A 26807-nucleotide genomic window follows, 5' to 3' on the forward strand; every position below is an offset into this window, starting at 1 on the left:
AAAGCAAGCAATTATACATCCATTAAACCTGCAAATACAAAAACTGGGATCAACACAAGTGTCACATGGATCAGGTTAATTTTTGAAAACATCCACAACCTCTGTGAGTCAAAACACATCCCAAAATCATGGTTGACTGACAACCAATTAAAAGCTGACAACATTTTGCGTCCTCAGTACCTGAGGACAAAATGGTGGCCACAGACAACAGGTAACATTAAAGGGTTTGCAAAAGTTTCACTGTTGAATGAGCTACAATGCATTTTGTCAAGACAATGTTACAAAATACTTTACAATTTTTGATTTTCTCACATATTGCTGAATACACTGAAGCCTTACACGTTTTAATAATACAGGAACACAATTTCCAAGATTGCGTATACCATAGACATCAGCCATGTTCTGTTTCCACCATTGTTCAAACCCATCATCTTTTGATGTCTACAACCTCCGACATGTTCTTCTTCACTTTCCTTGATGTTTGGCAAACTAGTATATGTCCATCACTGACACCTACAGAGCCGGACAGAGTGGGAAGCAGTAGTTTTACTGAAAAAAAATTTTTATTATACTATGCCATACTAGTTCCCTCCACTACTTTCCAATAAGACGTGTTCAACTGATTGTAACTGATTACAGTGTGTGTGTTCTCCTGTTGGGTGTTTACCTGTTTTATGAAGTGTGTAATTGAGCTCCCTATGTCCTAACGTTAGATGTGTAATGATGGTCTCCTCCTTCCAGCCTCTACCCCAGTCTTCCTTTAACTTTTTCGCTTTGCAATAAATCACAGATTAAGATTCTAAATTATCAGAACTCACTGTCGCTGAGACTAGTCTGATTTGTTGGTAAAATTTCAATTTTTATGTTTTATGTGGATAAATTTAGATTCTAAGGCCTAACAACTTGAAACCAAAAAATACAGGTTGCAGTTTTTACAGTGTAAAAATTTAGCACATTACCCAGTCAACCTGAACAAAAAAAAAAAAACATGATGAAATTCAAGTGTTTACCAATCAGGGACAAGCAGGACAGATACGGCACTTGAAGCCCCTGTTAGGAGAACAGACATGAGAGGTAACATCTCAAGCTTTTAGTTTCCTTTTGTGAGCCTGACATTTCTGACGCTACCCCAAAAATCTTTAATTTTATGAGCCAACACTGCTTGCCATACTCTTTTCAATAGAAACTCAATTTTGATGAGAGACAGTTTAGAACAACAAGTTCAGAGAGACGGCTTCAATCCCCCAAAGTTGCGTGGCATAAACGAAGACAACATTCAAGAAAGAGCTGTCAATCAGCATTTGTACATAGTGTGTGTGTGTGTGTGTGTGTGTGTGTGTGTGTGTGTGTGGCTGTGCAACAATGAATGCCTTGAACACACAGGCTGCTCTTTGAAAAGCTCTACAAACACACTATAAAAATAGAGATCAATGCAAGGCCTTTCTTACTATGTTATCATACAACACACACACACACACACGCTGGGCCCTAACAACTGCATTCTGCTCATAAAAACCAAACAAAAACAAATTCAACACAACCTCTCAGAATCAAGGCTACGACCTTAAGTAATGAGTATTTGGTTCTATAACGATGTGACGAATGGAGAGTCTTTTATTTTGACAATACAACACTTGCATTTCCCATACAAAGGCTCTACTAGGGGCGGCCCATCCAGGTAGATTAAGACCCGCCCAGCCCAAGTAGATAAAACCACTCGGTTTCAGCATAGGTAAATCTTATAACCTTATTTCAATTCAATTTTGGCCACACACCTGTCTGAACTGCAGTAAATGAGTGGGGACTAGAGGCTTCTCTGTGCGTCTACTGATAGCCTGCATTTGAGGTGTTTAGGGAACATTGGTAACTCGTAGCATCTACCGATGGGAGGCGTTTAAGTGAAATTGTCACCACAGAAAATAACACTCTGCCCCTGAAGTACATGAGTCTCTGCATGCACAGCGGTTACACGGCGCGCCACCAACCACCACGAGTAAATTTCCAACCTGTGGGAAACACAGAATGTAATATATTTATCAAAACAATTTTCTCCAAATCGATCAGGTACGTCTCAGGAGAATTAAAACGTTACATAAATTGGTCTGCAAAACTCCAATGTCAAAATCATCCACAGGTTGCCAAAGCCTCGCCTAATTCCTAGTGGTAATTTAAATAAAAGAACTGTGCTACAGTAAGTTAGAAACCCTGTCTTTAAAATCAGCTTCTATCACACAACGTCACAGCTTATTTTAAAAATGTGGGTCACCCAAAAATGTAAAATAAGTATCTCTGCAGCAGAACATTTATCATAATGTCTATGAGGAAAATATATAAAAAATAAATTAATCATGATAAAAGCGAGGGGTATTGTAAGACAGTCCGCTATTTACCTCGGTTCTAGTCTATTGGATGTGAGAAGCTTGATCCAATCCCTCTCGTATGGCACAGAACTGTAGAGATAGACTGATGAAAGGTGTCCCTGTTTCATCATTTATGTCCCATATATATGCTCGAGTGTTTATGTGTGTCAGAGATATTTGAGGCAGAGGGGCTGTGAACCAGCCTGACTGATGGCTGAAAAGAATGATCCTCTTTGGAGCCAGAAAGTTTACGCTTTGGTGCACAAATTTGCAAAGCTACAGTACAAAGGAAAATGTTTCATAAAATGCTCATTCTTCAAGCTGTAAGTTTCAATTTCCACTTTAGTGAGTCTGTCACTGGGGCTTCTTTATGGCTGGGAGGAAAAAGGCAGGCACAGGAGTCGGACCATGATTCTTATACCTGCGTTTCATATTTTCTCCTCATATATTAGATCATTTTTCCCATACTGCAGGACAATGAGAAGCTGTGGTGGTCATTTAAACATAATGAACAGAGGTAATACAAACCGGTTACACGTTCCAATTGGTCTCTGGTTCCAGGCTAATTTGCACTTTAAAAGATTTCATCTGCATCTCAGTGACAGGGACTAGAAACCCAGAACAAATAACGGAAAAGTATCTTTATGTCTTTTAGCATTTTCTTCTATATACATACCTGTTTGATAAATTGCTGTTTAAAGATATCTGGATTTACTGTAAATGGGATTATTTTACCACTGCACTAACCCTAATGCAGTTAATGTCTCTATGCAAAAATCCCCTTACACCCACTCTTACTTTTACTTTCCAGAATGATTATTAACACCAAATGACAAATAAAGACTGCGTGACAAATAAAGCAACAAATAACACAACAGGCTTTGTTAGTAATTTAGATTTAATTTTACTTACAATTGTTTCATGGCTTAAAGGACACATAATATTTAGTAACTGAATTACAGTTTACCAATTCGGGCTACATTAAAAAGTTTATTTATTGTCAGTAACGAAGGGCAACAACTATGACTGGTCCAGGAGCAAAGTAAGCTGTCACTTTGGAAAAATATACAGCAATTTTTGCTCTCAGTTGTATTTATTAAATTTATTTGTTATTCTGACCAAATGTTATATTCATAAAATCCAAATTCACAAGTGGGAAGTGAAATATGTTGCATTTATAGCTGAATGTACAAATAAAAGAGCTGTGAAAACATATAACACCCGTAAGGTTTACAAGGGTTTCATTTAATTATTTTCCTTTTCTTTTACCAGAGGAAATTACAAAACAGAGCAGAGGGAGCTGGCGAGACAGAAGAAGAGGAGGTCGCAGAAGAGACTACAGAGGGTCACACTTAGGACGAATCTTTGGAGTTATTTGAACATTCTGTGGAAGCTGGAATTCTGCAGCGTGAGAGGGAAGAAGATTATGAGGGTTTTTTAAGATGTGGTACGCAGTTTAGACCTCAAGGTACAGACACGTTTTTTTTTTTTATCTCTCCTAACATTTTGACATGCTTGAAAAGGCCTCTGGTACCTCACACGAACTGTGGAACAAAATTACAAGGTGATGTGCATGAAAAAGACAAAACAAAACTTGAAAATATAACCAAGGCAATGTTGTAATGAACAGTTAGTCTTGTCTGTTTATGTAAACTAAGAATACACTTACGAAAGTGAAATCCACTTAAGGTAAACAGAGAGACATGAAGGACAGCAGTGTGTGAGAGAGAGGGTGACGGGAAGAGAAGAGAGAGAGAGAGAGAGAGAGAAAAAAGGCAGGGTGACACAAACAGAGAGAAGGGGGGATAGAGTGCTTGGGACTGGTTTTTACGAACTCGGGTGCAGTATTTAAGGATGTTTATCTTTCTGCTAGTCTGACAGGAAGCTAACATTTTCCACTTGGGAATAGCTCGTCAGCAGACCAAGAAGTTCCCCATGGGATCTAGAAAGGAGGACGGTAAAGTGATGGAGACACTCACATACACTAGACGAACTCACAAAAGCCAGCTCCAAATTCTCCGTCTGCATCTGTTTATATGTGATGATGTCCCTTAATCGAAACCAGAGCTTTTTCCAAGTCTGCGTACTGTATATCGTTAATGACTGCTGAATGCCTGAGCGGTTTAGACATAGTGTCTGCAACTTAAAGCTGTGATTCTTCTTGCCACATGCCATCTCCATGATTTTGTTAGACATGTAACTGTTCAAGCACTGGTCACCAGTCTGCCTTTTCCTTTAGTTTATGTGATATACACATATACTGATTTTATTCAATATATATCAATTCAAAAGAAAATTATGACTATGACAGAAAAAAACCTTTCCAAAAAAATAAAATAAAATAAATCAAAGCTAAAGATTAATCCTTTTTCTCCAAAGCTATTATCAGGAGGAGTTGTTATATTTATACTTGAGGTGCACTTCTACTGGCTTCATGAAATATGGTCACTATTTGTCTCTTTCAGTTGTATTTTTTTTTTTTTTTATTGCACATTTTTATGTTACTTGCTTTTGTTAATGTGACAACCCTGTTGGAGTTCCTCTGCTCTAAATCATCTGCAGAAGGCCTGATGCGGAACTGAAGGTTCTTTTTATAGGACTTATTCATGCTCATTCACTGTAACAGCAACTACACTCATTCATGGGTGCATGATACCCTCCCAGTCATGCGGAGGGCAGACTCTGGCAGAAAACAGTATCATTTCCCCACATTTCTGAGGTACTGTAAGGCCCTTTATCGGCCTATAAAAATACACATCGCTGTGGTGCCAGTGTGTTGAAATTAGATCCCTAAACGTGTTGATGTGAAAGCTTTTACTACAACAAAATTTTGATTTTGAGTGACTCCTTTTTTCTACCAGTATCATCCTTTTGTATAATCTTGGTTGGGCTGTATTAGAACTCACATTTGAGCAGACATTTCTTATGGAACAGCAGGCTGTCAAATTTGAATTCCACCTCTAAAAAACAAGTAGAATTACGATTGATGACACCCATGCAGGTAACTAAGTAGTTCACACTGGATTTGAATTGGACCCCTGATGGTTTGAAAAAACATAATTGCTGACAAACTCACTATCAACTCATAGAGAGGCTGTAGAGTTGAGTCACACAGAGAGCTGTGACTAAAAGCTACTAATTTGAGTGCAGCAGTCCACTGGATACAGAGAGGCTCTAGCTGTTAGACACAGCCCTTTTAAGACAATACTCAACCGTATCTTAAAGGCATAATAGCCATGGAAAAGCAGGTGACTATCAGCTAACTCGAAAATACATGATACAAAAAAATAAATAAATAAAACAAAGGCAATTGAGGTATGAGTGGATAAACCTCGGCGTGAGTCGGGCCTGCAGAGTCAGTGTGCAGTTTGCATGCCTGTGTGTCATTAGCTCATGTCGACTGGTCTTGTTAGTGGAGCTGAGGTGCTGAGAGGAGTCCCAGCAGAAGGCTTCACCACTCCACACATTTAACAGTGAATTTAACATTACACACCCTGGAGGCCGTGCAGGGTTTACATCATTGGCAGACGAGACTGTTCCCTACCCCCAAAACACACACACACACACACACACGCACACACGCACGCACGCACGCACGCACGCACGCACGCGCTCACACACACACACACACACACCCCCTTGAGCCACGTTCAATGCCAAAATCTCTTCACAAATACACCACACTGCCGAGCTAAAAAGGGATTTCACTGTCAGTGTACATACTGTATGTCCTCTTCCTTATGATATGACTGAATCTTTTTCTCATGCACACAAACATACACCTAAGCTCCACACAGGCACACACAGGCACACACACACAAACGTATGACTCGCTATGCTCTTGTATCCCTGCGTCCGTATTACATTATGAAGCTCGATCAGTCCTGGATGGACTATTTATCCTCTTCATTTGATGCTAAATCCTATCCAATACAAACAGCTTTATCCCTTTTCCCGCTCTGCAGACTGGCAACGTCATCTTTATCTGGAGCAGCTACAAACACACACACACACACACACACACACAAATGTACAAATGCACCTAGATCAGTTCGGCTGAGTACAGCTGAATAATTCATTTGAGGAAAATTTACAGCGAGCCTTCATTACAGGCAGAGACGAATGTTCAGTTCAGTGCGATACAAGAACTACAGGACGGGCCTTAACTGAAATGCCACCCTATAAGCAATGAGTCATTACCATTTTATTGACATGCAGAAATAAATTGCACAAGAAATCGGCCTGAAATTAACTTTTCCAGGCTATAATTGCTTTCTGTATCATTCTAAAAAAAAACAAACAAACAAAAAAACAGTCATGAATGGCATTTGAGATATACAGTAAAGGTCTTGACACAAGTGGAAAACTTTACAGCGAGAGTTCACTCTGCGTAACAAGTTGCCACGTGGTAGATTGTTCCCTCCTTCAAATATCAAAGTGAGCTTTAAATTTTGATGATTGGTAAATGTCCATTACCACCAAATCTGACTAGTTTATATTACAATTTTGGGGACTCCTGTTTTGTTCTTAACTTGATCATGGAAGCATTGTGTTATTAACCTTAGGTGTTTAAGTGCAAAACCATGTCACTCTTTTATAATCAATTGTTATTGGCAGCCATGTTTTTATCCCATAGCAACTGATTGTGTTTATAAATCCTGTCATTCAAGTTGTGTCAACTAAGTTTGCTATGAAGAGATCCATCCAGTAGTAGTTGTAGTAGTAGTTTGATTCCTCATTTATGAAGTTTTTATTTTACACAGCCTGTGTACAAACTCTTTATAAACTCAACATTTTTTGTCTTTTTTTTTCCCTAAGAAGAATAGTAGTTTTCATCAGTAGATGGAGTTTGATCATTCATTACGGAACTGCACGTGTTTTCACCGAAGACATTTTAACATGTCACAGTAGGAAAAGCGCAGGTTTAAATAATAAAATGAATGATGGCTGAATTCCATTTAGCTGCTTCACTTTCAGGGTCTGTAGATTGTGAGTGCTGGCTCACTGTCACGCTGTCATGGCTTAGTGGGACACCTGAACAGAACGGAGCCATTGCTAATGTTATTAGTAACTCCCGTGCTTTTCCTACTATGACAAGTGAAAATGTGTGCCGTAGAAAAAGGCCCATCTTGAGCAGTTTTAAGGACTTCTCATCCACTTTGGCTTAAAAGTTAAGCTGGAAGAAAAAAAAAAAAGTTGAGCTGATGAAGGATGTTGAGTTGAGATTGTTTTGTCAGTTGTTGTTTATAAGGTCAACAACAAACTGTAAAGCTCAAATCCCTTAATTCAGTCTGTGCTTGTAGCGCCGCCTACAGGCCCACTAGGATTATGTAATTCCATTTCATCTATTGTGTCTTATTTTGCGTGGCTCTGACTTGAATAGCAGTGGTGAAACGGCATGTGGGTGAGCATGTGAGAAAAATATTCCCACACATAATCCAGACATGACAAACACAAAGCATCTCCATATACGTACTATGTTAAAATGGCAGTCATCAGAAATCAGGTGACATCATGTAGCTTTTCCACTTGTTTTAAGTCATTTAATTTAACAGATGTTTGTATGTGTCCATTGGTATGAGCATCCCATGCGAGCATGCAACACACTGTAAATACGAGTACAGAGGTGGATACATATAGTACGTGGGTGTATTTATATTAGCAGTGGTCCTATACGCTGTTAAATTTAGCATTCATAGACAAGTATGTGCCAAATAACCATGAGAAAAGACTTCCTACTATAGTACTTAGAGCAGAGTGCGTATGTGTGTGGGTGCAGCTAACACAGTAGGATGAGGTAAGGTCTCAGTGGATTACTGAACAACCTCTAGAGGAGACAATAAGAGGCCGGCAGGGGGAGGAGAGGGGAGAGGCCAGATTAATGAAATATGAATGTGTTTACTGGATAGCCGTGATGGCAGCCTACTGATGGCTGAGGGATATTAAAAATACACAGTGCAGCTAATGGCTTCATCTATGCTGCGTCGACCCCAGCCATCTTCAGACACTGCTCTAATCAGCATACAACTCATCACAATCACAATCACCCGCAGAAATTACCATCATGGCACTCTTCATCACCATCTCCATCCTCGCCATCGCCTCGCTCCTGTTCATCTACATCATCGCTTTCATCGTGCAACAGAATCACGCCGCTGCAGGAAATTGAAGTTGGCCAGATCAATAAATACAATATCAAATTAAATTAGCTGCCATGATGAGGTGAAAATGTGAAAATGAGTGTTTTGGAGGCAAAGGGAGAGGTAACGCTGTCCAGTCAAAACAATCAAAAAAAAAAAACACATTTTGGACACACAAGCAAACAATGTGGTGAGGCCACTGGTTCCTGTTATGGATTTAAAGGTTATTTAAAAGAGGTGAGCCACATACGCTTTGATGTGTGTATCTGTGTACGTGCATGGCCATGACATCATTTCTGCAGCGTCTAATCAAGGAGAAAGGGAGCCGGCTTTCGCAAGAAGGCTGTAATGGAAACACAATTGGCCTGCTTTAATGAGGAAAACATGATCCCTGCACTTTGCCCGCACTTTCACAGAGACATCGAATACCTCCACTTTACCTGCGAGGACACACAGCCTCAACACCTGCAAACAGATCCAAATGTATCTCTGCTCTTTTGAAGTTTTATCTTTTCTCAGTGAAGGATGGTGATTCGGTGCATGGCAAAACTCCATCTGTTCATTTCAATATGAATGGGTATGTAAGTTTGGTGCTACTTGAGCGGCAGAGATGTGAAATTGCGGATGGCATGCAGAGCGGCCCCGACACGCAGGGTTAATTCAAACTGCCTTTGATGTCTGTCTGTGTGTGAAATGAGCTGGTGGTCCAGAGTTCACACAAACACACACCAGCACATGCATACACTTTGTCGCGCACGCGTAGACACGTGTTGTAATCACGGCACCAAAAAACTCAGGAGACCACTCGTGTAGCCGCATGTATCCGGGCACACAGGGAGTACCTCCGCTCATATCGCGGACGGGAAGGCACCGAAACACAGACGAAAGCCCAACTTTACTGTGTCAGTGAGTCATAAATCCATTGCACTCTTCAGGATTTAACTCCTGAGCATCCCCAAACATTCACTCACATGCCATCCACATCCCCATGACAATGGAAGCTAAGCTGCCTGTAAGCAAAAACAGATTGCCAGCTTACACACACAATACCTATGTAAAGCAGATGCTGCAGTTATACAGCAATAAAAGTCAGAATGAAATTTTAACTCTCGCTTAGAAAACATATCTAATTGATTGAGGCCTGCAACCTCAATCACATATTTATTACATTGTACTCATACACTTGTGTGATTGATTTCGCCATTGCCAGAAGTTTCGCCGCCTTCAAAGTTACACCTATACAGTCATTAATATAATTATATAACAATTAAATCAAATTCAAGAAAAGCATTTGGCTTGAATTTAATTAGACCAACTGTGTTATTTACAAATACATGCTGAGTGATAGTAATTGCAGTGTTGGTGCTAATGTAAATAGCAATCTTATATTTAACTGCAACAATGGAGCACAACATTTAAAATGGAAACAGAAAATAGTAAACAAGAAGTCAGTCTCCATGCCAGAATTATCAATAATCAAACTATGTACTTGGATTTCATTTCACTGTGCAAGCTGTTAGGTTAGAAGTCTAGCCAATTATACAGAGCCAAACACTTTCATGAATATAAACAATGGGCTTATGTAAGCATTGATTTGGTTTTATGCTAGCATAACTTTATACCTGTTTGAAAGTGAAAGTATTAAATGGCACAGAACACAGCAGCATAAACAACATGCTGGATTGGGTGAAAGTTGCTCAACAATTTGATGAGTATACAAGAGATAAAGAGTTTTAGTTTGAAAAAAGCAAACTGCGATATTGGTTGGCCAAATGAAAATGTTTTTCATTATCTTTCAATTTTGCTGTGAAATAACACATACAAGGAGGTAATGATGTTGTCTTTGTCTCTAAACAGTCAGTCGCTGTGATGGTAAGTCTCAGGTGTTTTACTACATCCTGCTTTGAGCGGCATCAATATTTTATACTAGCCTGCATTTATGGGAGTCTTTCAGGTCCACATGTTTTGATGGAGGGAAACAGTAGGCTAACATGTCCCCTGTTTGCTTTTGTAAAAATGATGATGACTGAAGGAGCAGAGGTGAGATTGTACATGGCAGTTTTAGAGTAACCCTATCTCCTTCAAATTCTGTTTCTCCAGCACCGCAGACTCAGGTTCACACTCAGACAAACAGAAGCTGATGTGAGGATATGATTAAGGATAAGGAAAGATTGTGGTTATGGTTAAATGTTAAAGTGAATATGTCCAGTCTTGTGATTCAATTCAGTTTTGACAACATTTAACCAAGATCACAACCATTCAAACAAATGAAATATGTTGTCACTGAATGTTTAAAGAGTTGTCCTGTATGAACATTTTGCAAATCTATCATTAATTCAAAAATCTTTCCTTCATGTCTGAAAAAAGTAATGTAAAAATGTCATTTGTAGGAGGCAGGGTCTGTGTACTGTATGCGTTTGTGTTTGCAAGTGTAGTATATGTGTGTATACATGCACATGCGTGACTATAATGTGTAACACTGCTATTGTAGTGGTGCACAAATCCCATCTAACAACGGAGCCCCGGGAAAAAGGCCAGAGGCAGAGATGAGAGTGAGTCCAGCTTGAAGCCAAAGAAGAGGGTAGATAGATTGTGGAGGGAGGGGGAGCTTCTCCTTCAGATTTTAAAGAGAGAGTGAGAGAGAGAGTGAGAGAGAGGGAGAACAAGGCAGAAGACAAGAAGTGAGCTACAATCTGCAGAATTAAAAAGATGTAGGTAGCACTTCTGAAGACCCCTCTCAGATGGCAGTGGAGAGTCCTTACTGCCTACATGATCAAAAATTAAAACGCTTTTCTAGGACTTCCACAGCGGTTCGCTGTTTGAAAACCACCCACCGCTGAGGCAAGCCAATTAAAGTTATTCAGAGCTGTGACCAATCAATCACAGACTAGTGCAGGTGGAGGAGGAAGAGAAGAAGAGGAGGACAAAACCTCTGAGACTTCAGCGCACCCAAACTCTCTCACATACAAACACAAACACCCATGAAAAAAAGACCAATACATTTGTTCACAATGGAAATAAACGTCACACACCTACCACTTCACACATAGAGAAGCACTCCCTCTGCACTGGGATGAATAAAGCACTTCACACCTGGAATTTTCTAGGGCATCACGCCACTCTACATTACCACTGCAACCCACTCAGGGAACTGTACCCAGTTTTTTCTCTCTGTCAAGCACAGATAGCACCAAAGACACGTCATGCGCTCTATGAAACATCAACTGGAAGACCACTGAAAATTGCACACACACACGCGCACGCACACACACACACACACTCTGCAAATAATAGTGTAGAAAGATGGAGACAAGGAGAAAAGATTTGCAGCGTAGGCAAAATAAAGCATCTTCCCTCTGACAGGGCTGGAGCTTTAGCAGACCTCTAATCCTATTTTGACACATAATGCTATATTGTCTTCTTTTTAACAAGTGCAAGGCCTTCTTTTCTCTACCAAAAAAGCCACTAGAAGCATGAACACATCCGCTTTTTGTTTTCCCTGAATTCATCAAACAACAATTAGTTACACAAATACAGTCGACCAAATGTACCACAGTGAATGTCATCAAGATTCAGACACTCCGACCATCCCTGTTTGTTCTGTGCTGACACTTAAGAGGCTGGCCCCCCCCCCCGTTACAGCTCCATCCTGGTAATTCACTGCATTGGAATCAACAAGCGCACACACACAGACACACACACACACACAGACACAGACACAGACACACACAGACACAGACACACACACACACACAGACAGACAGACACACACACACACACAGGCACACACACAGAGACACACACAGACACACACACAGACACACACACACAGAGACACACACACACACACACACAGACACTCAGTGATATACTAGAAGATGTTTTACAATGTGACCAGAATAGAAATAAAACATAGCACACGCAGCATGCAACATGTAGTACTATGTCTTTAAAGCCTGCATTATTGATTTCATTCACCTGACTTTACTCTAGACTGAACAGTACAAACCTGAAGAAGGTTGCAAATAATAATAAAAATAAATAAATGAATATGCAGTTCATTTTCAGTTCCTGTCCACCAACCACTCAGGTTGCAGTTTACATCCATGTCTGTCCAGACTCATAATATATTTAGTGAAGACTTTGAAGGAATTTCATACAAAAGGTGGTAAGTATATTTTCAGAACATTATGGTGTCACAGTGAAGATGACCTTTGAACTTTTGGATACAAAATATCATCACTTCATTATTGCATTGTATTAGTCATTTGTGAGAAACTTTAGCTTATGAATTCTTGAGTTGTGGCTAAAAACTTATTTTTTGAGATCACAGAGACCTTCATCTTTGACCCTTGACCACCAAACTCTAATCAGTAAATCCTTGAGTCTGAGTGCTCATTTTTGCCATATGTAATTAAATTCCCTGAAGTCGTTCCTGAGATAACGTGATAATGAGAAGGGTACATGGATGTACATATAGAGCGAAACATGAAAACATAATACCTCCAGGCACAGCTGTAAACAGAATATGAAACTGGAGACAGGGCAGTGACACTATATAATCTGGTTCTACTTTTTTCTAAACTGCCACATTTTTATTGCAAAGCTATTTCAAGTAATTCCTTCTAACGCCAACCCGGGGATATCTGCATGCAGGGCTGCACTCTGCAGATATATGTATTTTCATTTATATAAACAGCGTCAACCAGTGCCAGACCATCAAGCCGGGGAGCTGAGGAACCCTTGTAACCTTCCCCAGTGTTAGAAAACCAATAAAAAGGCAGAAAAATAAATACTGTGTGTTTGTGTGCCCTTCTGTTCTCCTGTCAGCCCAGGGGAGTCTGAGGCTGGGAGTAATGGTGCTGACCAGCTCTCACACTGCTTAACGTTCAGCTTGCTACTGGTTTTATGTGCCTCTAATGTCCACAGTTATTTTGTTGTGTGTTTTATTTTGTTTTTGTTTGGGTTAAATACAAAGTAAATGCTAGAGTTGGCACACAAACAGAGAAATGAGGGTTACATGGGTTTCAAATAGAATAACAAGTGGTTAGCTAACAGACCATATCTAAGCTTACATGACCCTGGTGACCCCTCATTTTTGGGAACTGCTAATGGGATATCTGAATGGGACTATAGCCAGGTTTAAAAATTGAACATTACATCCACTTGGGCACACAAATGGAGGGTTAACTACTGTAGATAAAAAGGTTGCATAATTTATTTTTGATTATAATGTATAACCTCAGTACTTTTTGGTAACTACCAAAGTGTGCCCCTTTGGCAGCATTCAGACCAACTTTAGCCCCCCCCCCACACACACACACACACACACACACTCATACACACACTCATACACACACTCATACACACACTCATACACACACACACATACACACACAAACACACACACACAGACACACACACACACACACTCATGTAAATGTAGCTGCTCCATTGATGCAGTGGAGGTGCGAGTGCCAAAAACTGCAGGGTTGTACGGTGAAAAAGTCCTGGCTCTAGTTTTGTGAACTTTTGCGGAATACAATGCAACGACATCCAGGAAGCTACTGTGATAGCCAGTGGAATATCTGCATATTCCTGGCAGGTTATATTAATCTGTTTATGTTACTCACACTGAGGTATGTTAAAAGTATCAGTTTGGTATCCGTATTAAAATTCAACTGTCGTATCCAAAAAAAAATGTTAAACAACACCTTTTCCTAAGCAGGGGTCAAGTTCGGACAAAATTAAAATCTCTTATAAATGAACTCTGATTAGTTTCACTTCTACTTCAGATGTGGCATATCGGGTGCACATTATAAATTACAAATTGAAAAGGTGGTGTCCTGGTGCAAAATAGAGGCACATGCGTTCATTACTTTCAGAAAAACAACCACAGCTATAAGCAAAGTGGTAATTTAACAGCACAGCTTGGCTCAGCTTCTCCTTGACTCTAAACATTAAAATGTTTGAGTTCCTAAAAGGCATCATCATCTGTTGTGGTGAGACTTTAGTTTAGCTTTAGTACACCGGCTGACCGGACTGCTGATGTTGTAGATGTGCTAAAAAGACAGTAATTAATTACTCATCCATTTTAACATAGATAAAGACCTCAGTAAAAGTAGACCATTATGTGTATTGATGTGTGTTACACAATGGCTGAGGGATACTTAAGCAAGCCATCAGGAGAGAAAACTGGAGCCAGAGAGTAAACTATCTATCCTGCAGAAATAGCCTGTGATGTTTCACACAGGCAGATAACAAGCTGCTGTTGTATAAGGTCCAGGCCAGAAGATGGAGGGGGCGGGAGGACGGAGAGAGCTGAAAGAGGAGGACTGAGCTCTCTTTCCCTCTCTCTCTCCTTTAAAGGTAACGGCACATGATGGGAGGAGGGACCTTCAACTCTTCCTGTAAACTGTCTACAGGCGTAAGGAGCTTTCAAATCAAGTAACAAATGGCACTGATCGGCCCTCACATCATCGTCCACTGATGGATCAGCACAGACACAGGGAGGGAGGGGTGAAGCTGACATCAGCTCTTGGATGTGAGGATTGTGGAGTGAGAGCAGGGGTGATGTCTAGTATAGCGCTGGGCATTTGAGACAGATTATTGGAAATTTCTGTAGTCAGCGATAGTGAGTAAATCCACCAATGCACTTTATAGAGATATCTGTTTGTCGAGGCTGGCTGTCTTTGCCATGAGCAACCTTCTTTTTCCAGGAAGGCTTGGAGAAGCGCGAAAGACATTTGGAATTGTGTTCAGTTTGGTATACAACATCTCCCTCAAGTCATGAAAACATACCTGTGCTGATCAAATAGAACCAGAGGCTTCAGCAATGTTAACAACAAGAAAGAAGACTCTGCATGCGCGCACACACACACACACACACACACACACACACACACACAGTCATGAGCATACACACGTGCACTGGAAGCACTAGAGGCAAGAAGGTCTGTGTTGAACTGAGATAAACCTGCTGCCAGCATGTGGTCAGCGGGCTGACTGATGTGGTGTTGACCACACAGCACAAAGAGACACAGAGTGAAGGTCAAAATTGGCAGAAAGAGAGCAAAAAACATACTTTGTCACATAATAAAATGAAGCTCATGTAAAAAACTGAATGAATCCCACACCCATTAACTGCCCCTGTGTCTTTCAGCCCTCCTGCAGCGTGGGTGGATTGGTGGGTATAGTGATCTGGATGTACGTCATTCTCAGGTTTCCAGTAATCAAGAGCAGCGAGAGGCAAGGGGACAGGGCGTGGAGACAGGCGCAGAGTGCAGAGTTGTGAAATGCCAGGCTGAACCAAGGGGTTCGGGAGCAGTCATGTGCACCACACTAAATTATTCATGCTGATTAGACGCTTCTTATTGAAATGAATTCGAGAGAGAGTTCAACATATGTTGCATGGCATCGCCATTTAAGAAGCTTGCTAAATTGAAGCTGAGGAAATTGCCCTGACTATATGTGCAAGTGGGAATAAGATGTTGGTGTAATGTAACCAATTACATTTACTCGAGTGCTGTACTTAAGTATGATTTTGAGGTACTTTCTGTGAGTATTTCAATTTTTTGGTACTTTACACTCCACACTATGATTAACTTAAGTAAAATACAATATATGACTGCAAATTCAACTAACAGCTTCCAACACAAGAGTGAGTTTCCCTTTAACTGTCTTATATGGTTTCTTTGAAGTCACTTTTTGTGCCCAAAGGAGGTATCTGATATTTCACAAACAAAAATTAAAGACAAGTCCAAAAACTTAAATAGAATTTGTGTAGCAGAAGTTTGGATTTTTTTATTTATTTTTTTCTTTCCTACAACTCATCAGAGTTATATTGTGACCCACTGGTAGGTTGTGAGCCGCTGGACTAAACTGTATATGGGTAAGTAGTTATGTTATATATATTACAACTAGCTACACTTTCACTTTCAGCTTCAGTAGCAAAATGCTATTTAAAGATTAATGTGTACGTATGAACAATATAATAATGTATATATATATATATATATATAATAACATCTCAGTCATAGGGGAGAATCTGTTGCAGAATGAGTACTTTTACTTTTGTACTCTACTAAATTTTTTTCCCGATAATACAAGTATTTGTTCCACCACTAGAACAAGAGCATCTCTCTGCATGTGTGTAGTTTCTGCAGCTACAGTAAGTACATTGTAAATGTGTGTCCACCTGGTGTCTAAATATGTACATAATAATATTATCTGTCTGTATCGCTGATAAACCATCAAATCACTGTAATGACAGTGTGTGGGTGTAGGCGCACTGCTCATGTGCGCCTGTTAAAACTGCTCTGAATAAGCCCGAGGATACGGAAACAATGCCAGTGTCCACCGCCGCCTCTCATCACCACATACTGTAACACATCAAACACAGCAGCACACAGGATAATGAAGAGGATAAGGACTATAAACAGCATCCGTCTGCTCACATTTTAAATTTACCAACTCTCGTCCTTCCCCTCTATCATTTCATCCATCTTAAGTAGTTTGACTCTAAATATACACACAAAACCGCCTGAACATCCATCTCAATTGTCAAGCCATTCTTCATCTTTTCTCTCCCTCTAAAAAACCCTCCTCCTCCTCCGCTCTACAAGTCGCCCACTCTCCTTGTCTATCCGCGCTCCACACTCTTCCATTCGAAACTTCCAACTCCTCCGATACATCACTCACCCTCTATCTTCCTTTCACTCCCCGAAGGAAGAATAACATCTTGACCAAACCTGGGCAGAATATATTAGAATGTGATTTTAAGCAGTTGAATAACTGGTTTTATTTATTTTGACGTTTTAAAACTTACACACAGTATGAACAAACTAAAACACATCAAAATATTGTACATCTCTGTGTTGTTTTTTAAGTCAACTGACTCGAAATGTATTCAGCTATTTTCTGTGCTGCCCTGTCTTGGCCTTTGTCTTTCTTTCACTCGCTACTTCGCCTGTCAGAAAAAATAAAATCTCAACTGAGGGGAACTGAACACACCACATTATATTCAACATACATCCTTGTCTCTTTCCATGTAAGACAAACTCAAAAATAATTTGCACACACTTTACTTTTTTTTTTTTTTGTCTGTGAGAATAAACTGCGCATGAAGAGGAAGGGGGCGCAGAGGGAGGCAATCTTGTTACCAGCCGGCATAGCCCTGGGAAGATTTCTATCAGACACACGTATAGAGAGAGGCATCCATTTAGAAAATGGCTTTTCTAGGCATGCTGGGCCATTTAGCACACCCTGTGACGACTCCTGTTTGGGGCCATGATAAATGTTCTTTCACACCCGCTCTGCACACACAGTCAGGCCAGCACATCCACATGCAACCATATGGACACCTTACACAAGGCGTCACTGGGATGGACGCAATATTTTTTTAGAGAGAGAGCCCACAGAGGAAACCTCAGCAACTTCCAGTGTAAATTAGATTAAATCCACAGAACGTTAAAACCCACTGAGCACTTAACGTCATGTCAGTGTCACATCTTAGCTTTAGGTCTCATTGAGCTCAGGATCATTCATCTATGTAGTTTTAAAACAAGCAGTCCTGAGACACCACAACATAGTTAAACCAAACACAGACTAAATTCCTCTGAATAATAACAATTACTCTAATAATCGATTAGACAGTTGACAGAACATTAATCAGCAGCCTCTTTTCCAAGATAAAACATATCAAACATTTCCTAGTTCTAGCTGCTTAATTGGGAGAGTTTGCTGCTTTTCTTATTATTACATGACAGTTATCTCAATAGCTTTATGTTTCAGACTGTCCATCTGACAAAACAAGAAACTTGATGACATCACTTTGTGCTTTAAGGAATTGTGACGGACATTGTCCTCAATTTTCTGATACGTTTTACAGAACAAACTCTTAATCCATTTATCAATAAAATAACCAGCAGGTGAATGAAAATGGAAAAATGGAAAACAATTCTTGCTTGCGTGTACAACAAGTTGTATCATACATCCAGTAAAAAGCAGTTGAAATCGTAGCAAACAGGAGACAAGTGGTGACTTACTTGTGAAAATAACATCTCTTTGAGTTTAGTGCTTTTATTAGATATGCTGAAGGATGGCTTGTTTCTTTATGGTTCTCAAAACCCTTTCAGAAACCCATTTGGTTATCTGAAAAATGCACATACACAACTTAAATCGACTATCTTTTTTTTATAGTTTGTGAAATGACGACATTTTGGAGATACAGAATTTTTGTCAGACAGTAACAATATGATTTCCCCTTGAAACCATGTGTAACATTAATTTAGAAGTCTACTGCTGTTTACAAATGAACATTGCTCAGCAGGAACATTGAAAAAAATATTTGCACAAACTGCAAAAGGCAGATATTTTGATGGGTAAACATTCTGTTATGTTTTGTTTAGACTGCACGAGCGCTAAAAATCAACCTATCTCCGTCACACAGTCTGAGTGTCTGCCTGACATCCATTAATGGTCGTTAACCTTTACACCAGCACGATCCCTGTCATCTCACTTCCTCCTCTCTGGGAACCATCAATGTTGCCACCATACTAACAGCCATCACACTAACCACTGCTGCTGCTAGCATTAAAGCTGCCACAGGCACCGTACCGGCTGGATGAATCACACTCACCCATACAGCAATAATGAAGCATTTATCTCAGGGTGCATTACAAACCCTGGAAGCTCGGTGAACATGCGCACACGGCAGAAATATGATGAAACAGTGTCAATCACACTCTGCTCAACCATCTGCTCTACCACAAGACAGACACGTGTTACACACAGCCTCATACGAGGACGCAGATACAAATAACCGACACACATATTCTGCAAAATGCGTCCATCTTAACAAGCTGTTCAAATTTGCCAATTTGTTAAAATCATTCCACTAATTACATCTTCACTTCAAAACCACTGTTTCATCGAATTTGGGATTAAAGAAGTTCAATTGAGAAGTATCTGGAAATTCAGAAGTATGAGGAGCATTTTTTTGGGTCAAGAAAATTTGTTGAAAAAAGCTGATTTACACTCGAAAAAGTCAGTCATTGTGAAATTATCTCAAGAGTAAAGTTTTAATGCTAAAACTGAATGTCTTTGAACAACATTTTTTTGCAGTGCTCATACAAACATAGTTCCACACACACACACACACACACACACAAACAAGGACCAGTAAATTCTTACTGATTAATAACGCAGGAAAATGCAGCGCGTCACATTCAGGCGTGACGTCAACTTACCGATCTCATCTGCTGAGTTCCGGTGACGTGTTGCAGAACCTTTTCCAGCTCTTTCTCGATGCGTCCAGCCCAGTGAATCATTCTGGAAAAATAAAATTAAGACATTTTCAATCTGCATCCCTCCACATTACCACCTGAACATGACATCACATGAGCGTTCATTTCTCTGTCAGGGCATGTGTGTTTGTGTTTGTACGACTGTGACAGACAAAGTGAGTGTCTCCCCCATCTTTGTGTATCTCTGTCTGTGTTGGCAAACGCCCAAACCCTCCCTCTCTCTGGATCCCTATCTGGCTCTCTCCTATCTTCTATCTCCCCTAATGTCTGGGCCAGTCATCAGCACCTTCTCCCCCCCCATCACACCTTGCGTATATCTGGTCAGACTGGCAGCGAACGTGCCTGTCTTGGTTCGGCTGGGATCAGCGGCTCTGCAATAAAACTGCTCAGGTCTGACAGAAGTGCACCCTAAGCAGGAGCTGATCTCCGTTAGACGGAGCCAAGTTTGGAATTAAGAGATCAAACGGCGAGAGCTCATCACTGTATATCTCCCAGCAAGCAACAAATGACTTAATGGATCAAGATTTTCACTAGATCATTTTAAAGCAGCAGCAGAGGCCAACCTGCCAACCTGGATACACGCTGAACAATCATGGCCAACGAGAGAAAGTCTCACTCCAAAAAAAAAAAAAAAAAAAAAAAGAAAAACTCATCTTTCAGCAATCAGATGAATAAATTCTGTCATGTGTTTGCGGGCCAACCACTGACTCCGTGCCAACCTTTTCCTTTCAGCAGCCTGCAGATAGCTAATCACTAGCATCAACAGCACAACACAACAGAGTCGTTTGTCTTTTAATATGAAGACGGAGACAAATGTCATCTTTAAATGTCAGATTTGCTCAGAAGACAATAGGGAAGACAGATTTATTAAATTGTACAAATCTGCCAGGCAGTGACAGCGCTCGCCATAATCACCAAGTCGGAGAGAGGGGCCTCGTCAGGAGAGTAACAGCAGAGCAAACACGCCAGCGATTGTGCGCACTGACTGCATTCACAGGAGCAAGATGAAGAGAAAGCAAGACGGCCTCCAAGAGGACTGTGCAGCGTGGGACCGCTGGGGAGAGGCCGCCGACTATGAAAAGGTCACCTCGATATGAAATAAAAACAAGCTTACAGTGAGAGCAGAGCCGAGCAGGACACAGTGATACTAACAGTGAGGGACACTACCTCTGTCCCCGAGCCAGGCAGACTTCTTACGCAACTTCATTAGTCTACATGCTACGCACACCCACACATACATATACATATATACAGCCTTGACAGACTGACATGCAGGAAGGAGTGCAGGTCTTATATTGTAAGTCTATGTAAATACACACATCACAATATTGACCCAGCCAATCTTAAGAAAAAATTTTGGTTTGATATTCATAATGATAATTTGGGTATTGGTGTTTCATGGAATATTTAATATATACTAGGTGTGAACAAAAAAAAAAACACCAGTTATGACCAAGCAGGTAGTAAATATATTCCTTGTTCATTTCTCTAAGCTTGATCTAAGGCTGGGCAACAATTTAATGTTATTGTTTATCTCCTCTCTGTATAATCTGTATGATATTCTCATATGGAGATAATTTGGGTCACAGATCTCATGTGCTGAAGACTGATAACAACTTGACAGAGCTACAGAAACTTATTTGACAGCGTAGGATGAAAATGAGTTCAACTTTTCACTGTGAGATTTTGAATATTTGAGTAAATATCAAAAGATATTATCAAGATAATTAGACTCGATAGTTACTGAGATATTCATTTTGTTCATGTAACCCTATAACCCAGTCAAATATAATTAAGAAAATTAAATGAGCTTGGACGAAATTAGTTAGCATGACCTGTGTGTCTGCCACACACTGTCACTATGTTCATTGTGCTGCAATGGATGTCGTCATTTCAAATACAACACTGAAATATTCAAAAATGTGGACTGTCAATGAGTGAAATCAATAAAAGATGACATATGATAAAAGTATTACATCCACATCCCAAATCTCCAGACACAGATGTGCGCCGATGTGCAGCCTTGCCACTCCTCCTTCCTGGTTTTTTCATTTTCCAATTAAGTAACGTAACAATAAATACATCAATAACACACTTATTGACAGGCAGCAAATGGTTAACCTTGCAGCTTTAACACAACTGACTGCATCAGGCCAGATCACGTGAAGCAACACGAGGGCAACACTGCCCTCTTGTAAAATGACTTAAGATCCATGTTGGACTGATTGGAAATCAAAGGAGAAAAACATTTCGAAGAACTCAGGAGACGCTGGTTTGGGAAATTACATGCACTCCTGAGGCCTAATGTTCAATGACTGCTCTGAAACCTTCCGTGTTGTGAAAGCTGTGATCTCTCTTCAAGACAGAGAAGTTGTTATTGTCCACTACATGAAAGCCGACTGATGCTCTCCGACTCTTTGTAGTTTGATGTAGTATCACAACTTTGCCATTTGTCTCTTGTGTTTTTGGTGTTTTACCTGCATTATGATTTATGTCGGCCAAGCATTATGTGAAAAGTAGAAAATGTGATGAAATGAGTTTGGATGGACGACCTGTGTATCGGCCGCACACCGTCATCGTGTTCATGCTGCTGCTGTGGATCTCGTCATTCCAAGAACAGCACTGGAATATCTTTAAGGGCAAAGGTAGGGCTATCTTCATATGTGTGATAAAAAAAATTTGGGGGCTATAGCTCGATATCAACTGAGGTAAGTAATGATGTTTTACCTTCCTAGAGAAGATTGTACATCCGTTCATTTAAATTCCAGTTATCGGAACAGGTTTTCTCCACATAATTTAGTAATGTGGAAATAATTTCTATCTTCCTGTACCCGCAAGCACACACACACACACACACACACACACACACACACACACACACACAATTCATGAACAACACGGATACACTAACTACATAGAAATCTGACCAGGCTGCCAGATGGTGAGGTGTAGGAAAGGTACATTTTCATGGCACTGCTGTAAAAATGGACTAGAGGACACTCTGCCCTTTCTTACGGACACACTTCCTCGGCTATAGGCACTTAGACCGTCAGCATACACAAGCACTGTGTGTGTGTGTGTGTGTGTGTGTGTGTGTGTGACAGCCACAGCAGCTCCCCATGCACTTAAATGAACAGTCGAATTCTAGCAAATAGCACAGAGATGTGGGTGACACAAAACCCAGTTTTTAAAACCCAAGAGAGGACCAGATATAATACTCACAAAATATATGACAAGACCTGGACTTTATCTTATTTTTATCTGCTCTCACAAGAACACAGATAATAATGGCAAGTCATGAGATTAACATTGTGTCACTACTATGGTGACCGTAATCTAGTAGAGCTAGAATAACCTATGTACTTTTGAAAAAACAAAGCATATTTGAAGGGAAGAGTAAAGAGGATATTGCTATCACATTTATAAATATAGCATTTCATAATTTACAACAAGTGTAGATTATACAACAGATATTCAAACGCAGTACATATAATTTAAACATCCATGTGAATTTGTTTGCACAAAGCAATTCAAATGTAAGAGAAATGATCTACAGGCCTTCTCTTTATGGTGCTCAATCAAATCAGTGAGGCAGCTAATTGTGGGTTTAAGTCAGTAGCAGTAATAAAAAGGATAACTGATTTTCATTTGAAAGTCACCTTGGCCATCCGGAATAATAAAGCTCCAAAGATTTCACAGAGATTATCCAGCGGATGCATCAGAGAGGAATCATTGAGATTCTTGTCACTTCTGGTGAACCTGACTGACTAATCATCACTAGGGGCTACACTTAGTGTTCACATCAGATCATCACGACATGATCATCATGAACAGGGCGACAATAACATTTGAAGCATGGGCTACTTCACAGACTTGGGTGAGGAACTGTTGCACTCTGGTTACAGGAGAGTTTTGTTACTAATCTATAAAATCTGAACTATGATTTTAAATGAAGCGACGTTCACTTAAAAAGAAAAGGGTCATTTTTGGTTAACTGTTGTCAGTCTTGTGTTGAACCGTTCGACAACGCACAGGTGGTGAATTGTTGCTGCAGACATTATGTTTCAGCCTCCTGTGTGTGTCATTCAAGGTGAAACCGTTACACCGTTCACATTAAGAGAAGAAATGATGCTTTCAACTCAAATATTATTGCAAAACCATTTCCCAACAGGTGTACGCTAAAAAAAAAAAGTCCAAAAAATAGTTTTGTTGGTCTACACACAGCTGGATGCTCAGCCTCTGTCTGTGCCTGCGGGTCACTGTGGCACCGGCCTCAAGTGCGTCTACATTTCAAACAGACAAAAACTTGTTGTTTTTGCTTACTGCAACAATGAGCAGGAGTCTATTCTGGAAGCCATGTTGCTGCGTTTGTTACTGAAAAGAGTCTGGGCGAGTAGTTTTGTAGTTTGGGTGAGAATCGAGCTTAGGTGCAGGGGCTTCGAGGTTTAAAGAACTGGCGCTCCTGTGGGATTAACTAATTGTTTTGTTCTCTAAATCAAAGTCATCCGGTTACAAACACCAGTGTGTCCTGCTGTGGGACAGACATGATTATTTCCACGGTGCGTGTGCACTATCCACTGGAGGACTTTTAAGACTAGCCTCGTTATAGCTCAGCCTATCCATCATGCGTAAATGGGATAGGCTATTCTCCCCCCATGCCGTGACAGCAAAACAACACACCGACTATTATTATTTCATTTTCATCCCCGTGGATGTTCTAATAAATTATTGCTCGGTTGGGTTATTCGCCTGTGGCACCTGTGCGTGCTCCCTGTAGCCTGTTCCCATGTTGACGATGACAAATTGAACAAGGCTGTGGGTATTAAATGCCACTGCCCACAACAACAGAAACAACAACATGGGCTCTGAGAGAGCGAGATTCATAACGCAGCGCCAGAGACGGAAGCTGCGTCTGTGTTTGAACATCAGGGACAGCAGCTCCCCTCGCACCAAGGTAAACGGCGCTGCATGTGCAGGCTTGTCGGGGCCACCTGTCCTAGTTCCGCGCTCCGCACCCCGCTTTATCCCCCCCAAAACAGTGCAGGGTACTTACGTGTAGTGCTGGGGGAAGAGATGGGTCCCGTCTGTCGGCGTGGAGACGCATATGATAAGTACAGTTTGAATTGTGAAGAGGCAGAAAATACCGTACGACTGCGCGCAGATCGCCATTTTCCATTAAATATTCAAGAAACTGGGATAAATAAGAGAAGGACCGGAAGGACAGTCTCTCGCAGCTGAGCTAAGAATAACCGAGCTCCAGAGAAAGTGTGTGGTGGGAGGTGATGGTTGGCGGAGGCTTCTGGACACTTCAGCCGGGCAGTGAAATCTCAATCAGAGACGCACACAGAGGACTGGAAGCTGAAGACACGGGAGATCAGGATCAGGAAGATGCTCTGCCGCTGCTGCTGATGTGCCTGGCTGCCTATTTGCGCACTCGCTGTCCTCCCTCCCTCTCCGCCGCCGCGCACATTTGCTCCTTTTCTCTCCCACTCTCTCCAATGTAACAACCATACAGAGTAAAGCTCACCACGACAACAATAGAGTGTTCCCACCCAGATTTTCAAAATAAAACCATGTTTCGTTTTTAGGGCAATACATAGCACTAATGTGACAGGCGAGTACCAGGCACACATTTGTTCGAAATCACTAGTACTCTTAGTAAAATGCCTTCACGTGAGAGCAGTGCTCCAACATGACAACAGCCTTAATTGGCCCGAGGTAGTGCATTTGTTATACGTACACACACAACACCAGGGCAACTTGAAAAAAAATGTTTGCTGTTGGAAAATAGGTATATTTTGGCACAACATTCGAGCATTAAGGTCGAGCGTTTTTATTTTGTTACACGAAATCATTTTATTTTGAAGGTTCAATCGCTGGACTTCCTGTATTCATTCAGTCTATCTGTGGCATTTGACTCAGCTGTTGGCACAAGCGGTCCTTCCTCCATTCAAACAGCCTATTCCTGTGCGACAGACGGGGGCGCGCATCAGGCCACCTCCTCTTTCTCCTCATATCCTGTCTCTTATACACATCTATTAATAAGCTCATTTTGGAGGCGAGAGGTTAAAAAAAAAGAAAAAAGAAAAGAAAAAAGAAGACGAAACTCTTCAATTATGTTTACAAAAACAGCAAGGACACCCCAGAGAGAAAGAGACAGAAAAATAGACAGCAAAGAGGAGGAGGAGGAGGAAGGAAGGAACAAGGGGAATAAAGATGGAATAAAATAGATGTGTATAAGAGACAGACTTATTAGCGCATCTGGTCCAGTGGATGAACATTTAAATGAATGCAAGGAGAATTAATAAGCTCATTTTGGAGATACCTAGCTATTGTTTCATGCTGTCTCCAGCTATTTAGGTGAGGGGGGCTTACAAGTGTTTGAAATTTAACTTTACAGGGGAGGCAGGGCATGTCTCCTTGTTTCTCATAACTGGAAGCCTCTAAATAATCATTAACTTGCTAATAAGGTAGATTTCAGGGGAGCAAGTTTCCTCTGGACATAGTCAGATACTGCTCATTTTAACGGTAAACAAGAAGGAAAGATGCACTGAAACCTCAGAGTAAATCTAATTCAGCATGAAGTTAAACCCCCAGAAAGTATCTCTCTCCATCAGCTGTGTGTGTGTGTGTGTGTGTGTGTGTGTGTGTGTGTGTGTGTGTGTGTACCTGTCTTATTACCTTTTCGTGCACTGCTGTTTGTTCTCTGATCTTCCCGTTTCAGCTGGAGGGCACAGGAGGTGTGACACATTTGCACCTAAGCAAAACACATTTTTTACGTTTGTGCATGCAATAGAGAACACACAATAAAGATTTATAGCCTTTTACAGAATTTGTTCCAGGTGTGTCTCCGTCCTCAATATTACAAACAGGCAACACGGTCCTTTACTAACACGGAACAGGGGAAAAGCCCGGGTTCACGACGCTTAGTCCCTTCGGCTGCTCCTGGGCGAGTCTAACGTCTCTCAGCCCATTTGCCAGGTAGGCTTGGGGAGAGACAG

The 26807-nt window shown here is 40.8% G+C and overlaps 1 protein-coding gene across 2 annotated transcripts in view; it reads right to left on the minus strand.

Annotated features, from left to right (window-relative positions):
• cacna2d2a (calcium channel, voltage-dependent, alpha 2/delta subunit 2a) overlaps positions 1–25281 on the minus strand; it is a 140428-nt gene extending 115147 nt beyond the window's left edge. For both annotated transcript variants that reach the window (XM_087173517.1, XM_023404537.2), the window contains exons 1-2: positions 24860–25281; positions 19750–19831 (exon numbers count right to left, since the gene is read on the minus strand). In XM_087173517.1, the coding sequence (XP_087029643.1) occupies positions 19750–19831; positions 24860–24975 (198 nt within the window). In that variant the 5' untranslated portion in view covers positions 24976–25281. The remainder of the gene's footprint in view (positions 1–19749; positions 19832–24859) is intronic.
• Between the last annotated feature and the right edge of the window lie 1526 nt (positions 25282–26807).

This window comes from Seriola lalandi, unplaced genomic scaffold (assembly GCF_002814215.2).
Source record: "Seriola lalandi dorsalis isolate HSWRI2012SDOR001 ecotype SW California unplaced genomic scaffold, Sedor1 jcf7180002054246, whole genome shotgun sequence".
Taxonomy (NCBI): Eukaryota; Metazoa; Chordata; class Actinopteri; order Carangiformes; family Carangidae; genus Seriola; species Seriola lalandi.